Below are 11,066 nucleotides of genomic sequence, written 5' to 3' on the forward strand. Positions count from 1 at the left end.
ATAAGAGATATCAGGAAGAAATTCAACCTACTATGACATTACTTTACAAGCATGGTCTCTTCTACTATTATTATGGCATCAATTTAGTGATTGTACAAAATATTTTAAAACTATTGCTTCTTATCTTGTGTAGTAACATAGCTACATTTTGACATTTTTTTCGTCATTTAAGCATTCAATTATAATTTGAACATTTCATTATAATTTGGGACAACGGATTGGTTACTCCCTCTCTTATGTGGGAGTAACATTAACTATGTAAAAATATTTATAACTTGAATCCCGCATTTTTGTTTTTGAAAAAATTGGTAATTAAAAGTTGGCCCCTCTGCTTTTTTATTTTAACATATTCACCCCAAATAGCCTCAATTTTTTACTTCAATTTCTTCAAGAATAACCAAAATCCAAAACTCATTTTGGCAACTCTTTCATTATTGTTCTAACTAACTTAAAAAAATTACAAATAACAAAGGTTCTAATGCACCATGCATTAACTTAACAGCATATATGACAATCTTTGGCAGTCGCATATTTATTTAACTAGGCTAATTTCTGGCAGTGCCCTTCCTTCCATGTAACATGTAGTCTTTCTTCATTCCCTATGACTGCATAATTAGTGCTGTAAAAAAATAAAACACAAAGGAAAAGAGGTGTGTCACTACATTTCTAATGCTAGAATCTTAATTGACTGTGCATATAAAAGCAAGCTGACGATAATGCTCCAAGAAAGAGCCAATCACAAGGTATGAGTATTGCTTGTGTTTAGAATTAAACTAAAAAAACGCCTTATATCATTTTGGGAACCTGAGACAAACATCGGCTTAAAGGAAAAGACGTCTACTACTTATCATGTATTTCACAGATACATAATTTTAGACCACAAAAAGTAATAGTTCCAAGAACAAAGTTATACAAAAGGGAAAAAAAAAGATAGCATAACAAATTCTAGTAAATGGTCAGAGTTATACTATTCATTCTTCTTAATGAAAGCACAAGTCTTGACCACATGCTAGTACAGTAAAAATTTTAAAAAATGTACATGAATGAATTTCGCATATATATGTAGTCTTTTTCCCAAGAATAATGCTACAAGGACTAGGAAAAATGATAACGAGTTTATCCCCTTTCAAGTTATATAGAGAAGAGATAAAAATTGAACTCCACCTAGAGAAAGGCCAATCTATAAACAAAACAGTAAATTATATTTTTTACCATTCACAATACAGTTCACATAGTTAAATAACATGTGATGACTTAGGTTAAGACAAATTGATTAATTTTGATTTAAAAGATGAGAAGTGAAGAAGGAAGAGGCACAGAGGAAAATAAAGTCTTTGATTACATCTAATCTAATCCTTAGATAGAGACAACATATTTGAACACTAATTTTAAGAAATTTTGGCTAACTAGGGAGAGATCATATTTTCAAACACTAACTCAACCTTCATCTCCTTGCTTCCTTCCTTATAAATTACTGAACATTAACATGATGCAGCTTCAGCTCGGAAGTTAGATATAGTAGTGTCTCCATGATAAACTAGTACTAACTATAATGATTTACCTTCTGATGGAACCAGAAACCTTTCCCATGGAGGACTTAAGTTTGTTCCCACAAAAGTTCTGAAAGAAGTTTAGCCAATAGTTAGAATAAAGGGGGGAAGTAGAGTTGAAATAGAAATACAAAGAAACAATAGCATTAAGATTAAACTCTGCTTGAAGTGGCGTCAAACAAACATAGAATGCATTGTACTTGCTACAAATACATCATTCACATGCTTTTTCAGTTCAATACCGCTTTTATGCCCTTGCACAACTAATTCACCACATTCACACATCATTTGTTTACTCTTCTCTAACAATCTATGAAGATTGAATCAGGCTAGTTAAAAAAGGTATGTTAATATGATCACTGAAACAAATGCAGATCAACATCAAGAAAGTTTATTATAGAACTATTTAGTTTCTTAATCAATAACCATGCTAATTCAGAATGTAACATACAAAAAGAGGGGGCATTGAGAAGAGCCCTATAATCTGTCAAACCTAGATGGAGGCACAAACGAGGTTCATGATTGGATCCACCTCCATCTTTCAATTCATACCCTCCATACTGCAATTCACACTCTGTTAGGAACAGTCCAGGAAAAAAATCACAAACCACATAGATAAGTCCTCAAAATCATAGTTACATGATACACAATATGTTCCAACACCGATACGCAACAAGCCAAAATGTAAAATAATTTATATGAAAAGTATAGTTATGGCGTTATAGTACACAAATAAATTATGAATTAGTATGCAATATGTCAACTAATTGGCGAATTCATGTAACTATATGCCCAAAATGTAACTATATACCCAAAATTACTACACTTAACAATTAGCAAAGCATCCATTCGATGTGTGACCTGATCTATAGTCTATACCCTAAAACATACCCTGAACTTGTTTCCGTTGAAGAGTGACTTGTTATTCTGAGCTCTCTGCTCCCGTATCTACACAACCAAAACGCGATAACAATTAAACAAGGAATCAAATCAAAATAAAGAAGAGTGTGTGCTGGATAGAACGACAAGCAGAGCAGAGCAGAGGTTTTAGCACGGCGTGAGCAGAAGAACACGGCGGAGCATAGCAGAACAAGTCGCGAGCTCCAGCGGTGAGGAACACGACGCCGGCGAGAGAGAAAAGGGATTACAGCAGCGCTCTGTTCCGTAAAACCCTGAAGCATGGTAGAAGATGTATAAGCCCAAATAGGAGTAAAGGAGTCCACCACTGATGACCCAAATGAAAAAACATAAACAATGGAGAAGCCCACCTCCATAAACCCAGTTGAAGATTTGCAACCTTGGCTCCTTATTTCATTAGCCGGCTCCATTCAATAGACAAGCCTGACAAAGTGAAAGAACTCTACCAAGCCTGTTCCTTACCGTGCTACTTGTCACAATATTCTTCAATCTATATGAATAAATCTGTATGTTATAAATGGCGTTAATATACATATTCCTTCCATTAGAATAATGCTTTTAAGATAAAAAAAATTGTTAATTAAAAATATAATCAATCTAATGAATTCTGGACTTGGCACTGGACTTGAAGTTTCTGCGTTGGATGCCAATGCTATTTTGGACCCCTAGAAGTAAAAGATTTTCTGACGTTGGACACCCATGTAGTACAATAGTAGAAATTCTGGGTGTTAGCCGCCACTTGCCAAAGTTGGGTACCAGCTTGTGGCCTTGTTGAAGGCGCTGGGTGCCCTCTTTTTGGTGTGGGACGCCACCTTGTTGAAATAAGGCTGGCCCTTGGACTTTAAATCTTTGAAGTCAAGCGCCCGTTTGTTCTTTTTTCCTGAGAGTTTATTTTGTTTGTATTTCTTCACTTTATTTTTTAAAAAAAATAATTTTTTACGCACAATAATTGTAAAACAATTCTAAATATATGATTAGCTATGAAAATTTTATTAAAAATATAAAAATTTTAAATTAAACAAAAAACTACTCAAAAAAAGGTAAAAATTACTTAAGATGTCAACAATTCACTATTGATACCATAGAGCCCACTCCTGCATCTATCAACAAAGGTAAACTCTTTTAGAAACTATGAGTATGATTTGAAAAAAAGTTTGGGAACCAAAATAATTCAGTGATAATTAGTTAAAAATTTTTTAATTTGACTTTATTTATATAATTTTTTACATTTTAATCTTTTATTTCACTCTCTTATCACTCAACTTATCACATTATATTCCTAATTATTAAGATATAACATATCATATATTAATGAGACTTTTTATAATTTGATTTTTATATATACTATTACATTAAAGACTTAATAATATATTTTGAATATCATTAATTTAATTGATTTTTTTAACCACTAAATTATATATACTATTACATTAAAGACTCTTATTATATTTTTTAAATTATTATCTCATATGTGCACTAATTGGTCATAAATGTAATTATTTTAATATTTTTATTTAATATTTATATGTATGATTATTTATTGATTTTAATATAATGAGTTAATAATTACTTTTAAAAATTTATTTCTTAATTTTTGTTTATATTTTATTTTTTATTTTTTAATAGTCTATATGTAAAATATGAATTATATAGTATAATTTGTTAAAATTTTTTAATCAAACATTTATAATTTTATATGTATAACATCTATAATTTAAGCACATAATATCTATAATTAATGAATTGGTATAAATTATTATTTATTATTTTATTTTATAGGTCAAAAACTAATAATTTTTGACGTTTTTATTTTTAATAAATAGAGATTAATTAAATTTAAGATGTTCTTATTTTTTATAAAATATATTGAGATGATTTGAAATTTTTTAAAATTAAAAATGTCAAAATTTAAAATTTTTATTTGAAAAAATTATAAAATTATGAATATCTATAACAATATATAAAGCCAATACAGAGAGTTGACCATGACTTTGGTGTCCAATTTTTTTAGACTATATTAACCCTACAATAAACTATTTAATAAAGCAAATTATAAGGACAAAATAGACATAAAATTTGTTTTAAAAAATCTAATAACTTCCCACTAAAATAAAAACAGTTTTGTTACTTCTATTAACTTCCCACTAAAATAAAAACAGTTTTGTTACTTCTATAAATATAACAACGCATCTTCCATTGCCTTCATCCCCTGCAGTTTGGATTTTACTTTTCTATATTTTCTTGCTGTTCTGTTCTTCTCCTTTCTTCAACACTCTCGCCTCCATCCTCTTCCATTGCATTCATCCATTGCAGTTGCAAATTTCATTGAGTTACTACTTTTACGCATAGCATTCACTTATATCTCTTCTCTTTAGTTTACTTATCTAATTTATATTTTCAGTCATTTCTATGCTTTTTTAATTTATTCCCAACTTTTGATATATGAAAATAGTACTGTATCTCCTTTTATTTTTATCAATTTAATGTAAAAAAAAATAATTTTTTTGTCTTATCAATTTGATGCAGAAAGAAAACAGTTTCTTTTTATTTGATATCTGTTTTTATTTTTTTATATGTCTTTGACTATTAATGATTGAATGAAAAGTTTCATAAATATTTTGTTAATTATTTTTAAATGCTTTGTAATAATTTTTTTTAATTTTCTAAAATATTGATTATGTAGAGTATTATGTTCGAAATTTGAATACATAAATATTTACTTTAAAACTAAATTAAATAATTAATTTTGTCTACCACAATATTATTTTTTATTAATTATTAGTTTGACAGATAACACAATAAATGTAGTAATATAAAAACTTTGTTAATTGATTTTTCAAATAATTTGGCGACCTAAAATAAGAATTTTGTTAATTGATTTTATTAATTTCTTTTTTATTTTTAATCTATTTTACATTAGATAATATTATTTTTTATTAATTATTAGATTGACATATAACATTTAAATGTGCCAAGATAAGAACTATGGTATACATTTTTTATTGTTTCAACCTTTATGATTATTTTCTTCTCTTTATTTTTCTATTTCATGAGCCATGTAAGTTTTAATTTATTATTTTTTCTATATATATATATATATATATATATATATATATTATACGTCTAACAACAATATATAAAGCTAATACAGAGAGTTGACTATGGTTTTGGTGTCCAATTTTTTGGACTATATTAATCCTACAATAAACTATTTTGGAAACTAAATTATAATGACAAAATAGACATAAAATTTATTTTGAAAAATCCAATAACTTCCCACTAAAATGACAGTTTTAAAAAATGTAATACAGTCTGTAAATTGCTAATAAATAAAAAGAAAATGGACTGGTATGAATATCAATATCTTCACATTCTTCATCATCTTCATACTTTGTTTAATTCTATGTTAGTTTTAGTTTATATCGTTTGTTCTATCAATATCTTCATGCTTTGTTAGTTTTAGTTTATATCGTTTGTTCTGTCATTGTCTTCATTCTTTATCATGTTCATATTTTGTTTAATCTTATATTAATTTTAATTTATATCCTTTTGTTTTGAGTACGTTATCCTTTCAGTAGTTTAGTTTTTACTTTTCTGTATTTTTCTTGCTATTCTATTATTCTCCTTTCTTCAACACTCTCGCATTCGTCTTCTTTCATTGCCTTCATCAACTGCAGTTGTTAATTTCATTTAGTCTTACAGCGGTTACTATTTTCACATATAACATCCACTTATATCTTTTCTTCTCTTTAGTTTACTTATCTAATCTATATTTTTAATCATTTATCTGCCTTTTTAATTTATTCTCAACTTTTGACATATGAAAATATTACTATGTCTTTTTTTTTATAAATTTAATGTAGAAAAAAATATTTTTTTGTCTTATCAATTTGATGCAGAAAGAAAACAGTTTCTTTTTATTTGATATGTGTTTTATGTTTTTTATATGTCCTTACCTATCAGTAATTGAATGAAAGAGTTCTATAAATATTTTGTTAACTTATTTTTTTTTAAATTACTTTGTAATAATATTTTTTTAATTTTTTAAATATTGATTATGTAGAGTATTATGTTCAAAATTTGAATACATAAATATTTATTTTGAAAATAAATTAAATTATTAATTTTGTCTACCACAATATTATTTATTTTACATATTGGCTAAGTTATTTGATTGGCATATATATAGGACGCAAGAAAATTCGCACCCATCAAAGATTCGTTAAAAACATTAATATGTTAATTTCCTAAGCTATCTAAGCTATTAATTATGTAGAGTGCTGGATTTGATATTTAATTATATAGAGTACTATGGTTGACATTTATTAATTTTTTAAATTGTATTGCAAAAAAATTAGTTAATTTTATATTTTTTATTTATCACATAATTAACATATAAAAGATAAAAAAAAGCCTACACCTATCAGTAGAATGAAAATTTCTCACACATATTTTTTAATTTCTTTTTTTTTATTTGTATTCTATTTTACATTGGATAATATTATTTTTATTAATTATTAGTTCGACATATAACACAACAAATGTAGCAATATAAAAACTTTGTTAATTAGTTTTTTAGAATTTTGTTAATTGATTTTGTTAATCTCTTTTTATTTTTAATCTATTTTACATTAGATAATATTATTTTTTATTAATTATTATATTTACATATAATAACATTTAAATGTGACAAAATAAAAATTATGTTATACATTTTTTATTATTTCAACCTTTATAATTATTTTCTTCTCTTTATTTGTCTAACTCATGAGCCATGTAATGTAAGTTTTAATTTATTATTTTATATATATATATATATATTTTCTATTTTGTAAACCATTTTATTTTAATAGATTTTTTAATTAATTTATTTTATTGTATTTTTCTTTTACTTTAAAAACTTTAAGGGTCTAATGATCTTCCGTTTAAATGATTCTAATTATACGATCAAGAAGTAGTTTAAGAGAATAGGTTTAAATTTTGGTAATTTATTAAGTCTAACCTTTATACAAAAAGTTAAAAATATTCTGAAGTCTGAACTTAAAAAACTATTTAATAATAAAATTAAGTTTGTTCAAGATCGGAGAGAGAGAAAGAAAAAGTTAAAATTTTTTAACTAATTACAAAAATTCACTACCATCAAAGCCATTAAATTTGAGTATATTAAGTGAGGATTAATAAGAAGCAAATCAGAACGATAAATCTAAAAGTTTTTTTTATCTCTCTTTATATAGTGTTTCACTTTAAGAAACTATTTTAAATAGATAGTATTCAAATAACAAACAAAATAATAAAAAGATTCGCATTAGATTATGAAAGTTAATCTCATCCTTATAATACAATGGCATTATTTCAAAACATGTAAAATAAAATAATAAAGTACACTTAAATTAATGTGCACAATAAAATAAATGTAAAACTTAGATAATAGCAGTCAAATATGAATAGCAATGGTTGCCTTTTTGTCCCAATGTACTATATTAAATTGCGACTTAAATTTATAATTATTAGTTTAAAAACTTACAATTATGTATTTTTTATTATTTTAGTTAAAAGTAATATATTTTGATATTGTTTTTTAGGATTATTGACATCAAATTTTGATAATTTGAAAAAAAATTTTAAATGCTTTATGTCTTACTTCTTTTAACAAAACTTCAACAACTCATAAAAGTTAACCGAATAGATAGTTATAAATCAAAGTGATAGACAAGATTGAAAGTTGCGATAATAATACTTGGTGATAATTAATTACGGTCGAATGAGACCATGACAAGTATGTGTATAAAGAATAATAATAAGAAAAAAAAAAGTGTTTGATATAGTAAAGGGATATAATAAAAATATAAAGTAATAATTTTGAAAAATAACAAAATTAAAGATAATTTAAAAAAATTAAATATAAAATTAAAAAGAAAATTAAAATATTTTTTATCAATTAGAAATATGCATGAAGATAAATAGTGTTTTAAATATAAATTTTTATCTTGACTTCAAATTAAATACTATTAAAAAATAAATAACTAAATTTAATACCGTTTATAAATAGTTAATTTGTAAATAACGCTTTTAAATTTTTATTTTGATTTTGTTACCTATAATAACAACATACTAAATTTGTTTAATATCTTATTTAATTTAAATTTATAAATTTTATACGTTCTAAAAGTTAATTTGATAATTTGGATAAAAATTTTAAATGCTTTATTTCTTACTTCTTTTAGCAAAATTTCAACAACTCATAAAAGTTAATATAATAGATAGTTATAAATCGAAGTGATAGACAAGATTAAAAGTTGCGATAATAATACTTGGTAATAATTAATTACGGTCGGGTGAAGAGAAGGTGGAAGGAGAAGGAAAAAATGAGAAAGAAAAACAAGGAAATATAATAATGGTGATGAGACAATGACAAGTATGTATTTAGAGAGAGATAGTAAGAGAAAGAATAGTGTTTAATATAGTAAGGGGATATAATAAAAATATAAATTAAAAATTTTAAAAAAATAATGAGATTAAAAAAATCTAAAAATTAAATATAAAATTTAAAAAAATAAAATATTTTTTAACAATTGGAATTATGCACGAAGATAAAGAGTCTTTTGAATATAAATTTTTATCTCGGTCTCAAATTAAATACTATTAAAAATAAATAATTAAATTTAATAACATTTATAAATATTAAATTTGTAAATAATATTTTTAAATTTATATTTTGATTTTGTTACACATAATTTTTAATTGAATAATATTGAAGCGGTTATATAATTATTTTTATGGTCAATAAATCTGACAGTTTTTCAAAACTCGAAAAGTTATTGATAAGAAGATGTATAATGAATTATGAATGATTTTTTCTAAATACACAATTTTTATACTCTCCTATTTTTTTTATTAATTATTCTTATAGTTTGATATTTAAAACGAAAAAAATAAGCATTCATATTTCTTCTATCTTTCACTATTTATAAAAAAATGAAGGCCTCTTCATATTTAGATTCATATTTTGACCTACCACTTAAAAAGTTAAAATATATGAAGACAAATATGAATATTCATGACATTTAAGTAAAAATTATTTTTTGTAAATAACTAACATATATTTTGGTTTATGTATACTCTTTTTAAATTAGGATAATGTTATTATCATTTTTTAAATTATATTTTTTCTGATAATATATATACCTCTCTATTGCGAGCTTTTATAATTTAATATTTAAAATTTTTTTATAGAAATTTTAATTTTAATAAAATATGATATAAATAAGATCACATCAATATTAAAATAAAAAAATATTTATCTAATAAATTTTAAAAAAATAATATATTAACAAAAAAATAAAATTAATTTCTTAAAAATAATAGAAAAGCGGCTGAACAGGCACGATAGTGCCTGTTGAGCCGCTAGTAATAATAATGCAAGAACATATTTGAGATTTAATTTATATTAAATTTAAAATTGATTTTTAGTGTAATTAAATGAAAGATAATAATTATAAAAAAATTAATTGTATTAATTAAATTTAAAAAATGATTCACACTCTCTTATAAGTACAAACATTATTAATTATATATGTTTATTTATTATCTATAATATTTTAGCTAGTTAGTATTGCTCTATAATTTGCATGTGGGTGTAAATAAAGATTCGTTGCGCATTAGTCTTTGAATGTGTTATTAAATTGGACAATACAAGTAAATATGCATGTTCCACATAATTTAATTTGAAATTCTAGTAAAATTATCTTGAACATTAAATTAATGTTCAAAACCGCTTGCTTTTTAATTCAATCTAGATATTATATTATAATTGATAGCTTATGCATTATTGTTTGTGAAATGATAATGTGTATTGGCCTCTAATTTAAAAAGAGTAAATATTCAATTCGATTTTGTTTATTTTTTAGAAAGACAAAGTAATCTCTATTCAAAAAAGTACATTCTAATTTTTATCTTTTTGTTTTGTGAGATATGACAGTCCTTTTATGGCTTTCATTTTTAAAAATAAATGGAATTAATATACGTGTCATTTAACAGTGATGAGTTAGTCGTCAAGTATCCATTAAGTACTAAGCTAGTAAGTGAAAAATGGATAGGAATCGATTTATTCCTGTCTTTCAAACAAAAACGTTGTCGTTTTAATACGTATCACTTTTGATAACATATAACCCAACTTCCATGTCATTAGCAGTATTGTCAAACCAATAATATATTTTATATGTTGTATAATCAAACTCCATAAATAGAGTTTTTAGATAAAAAAATTTAACATAGTCTAAATCCATGAGTGAATACTTATGTACTTTTTTTATTAAGATAACATAATACTCTCTCTAAATTTCTCTTAAAACTTTTTTTTTATGATAAAATACAAGAACAATTATAAAAGCATCTATCTGAGATAAACAAAGTGTTAGACAAAAAAAATATTATTACTTAAAAAAATTATTTTAAGTAAATAAATATAATATAATATCATTATCAATTTATGAAGTCAATTTCAATATATTTTAAGTGAAGCTTCTAATTAACACTAGTAAAGGAATAATTTTATGCAAAATTTGAATTAGACTTAGATTATAGGGCATGCTATGTGTA

The 11,066-nt window shown here is 24.3% G+C and overlaps 1 protein-coding gene across 3 annotated transcripts; it reads right to left on the reverse strand.

Annotated features, from left to right (window-relative positions):
* Positions 1 to 360: 360 nt before the first annotated feature.
* Positions 361 to 3,283, reverse strand: LOC112790919 (uncharacterized). 3 transcript variants are annotated; one of them, XR_003196973.3, is made up of 6 exons: positions 2,819 to 3,258; positions 2,605 to 2,722; positions 2,442 to 2,498; positions 2,044 to 2,110; positions 1,562 to 1,620; positions 361 to 619 (listed from the first exon to the last, which is right to left on the reverse strand). XR_003196973.3 is itself a non-coding variant. In XM_025833543.3 (4 exons), the coding sequence occupies exons 1-4, from the start codon at positions 2,876 to 2,878 to the stop codon at positions 600 to 602; spliced, it is 420 nt and encodes a 139-aa protein (XP_025689328.1). In that variant the 5' UTR covers positions 2,879 to 3,283; the 3' UTR covers positions 361 to 599. The 3 variants fall into 3 exon arrangements, 1 of the variants encoding a protein (XP_025689328.1); XR_003196972.3 differs by having other exon boundaries at positions 2,044 to 2,124; positions 2,819 to 2,974; XM_025833543.3 differs by lacking the exon at positions 2,044 to 2,110 and having other exon boundaries at positions 2,442 to 2,722; positions 2,819 to 3,283.
* Positions 3,284 to 11,066: the final 7,783 nt, after the last annotated feature.

Source organism: Arachis hypogaea, chromosome 3 (genome assembly GCF_003086295.3).
Source record: "Arachis hypogaea cultivar Tifrunner chromosome 3, arahy.Tifrunner.gnm2.J5K5, whole genome shotgun sequence".
NCBI classification, from domain to species: domain Eukaryota; kingdom Viridiplantae; phylum Streptophyta; class Magnoliopsida; order Fabales; family Fabaceae; genus Arachis; species Arachis hypogaea.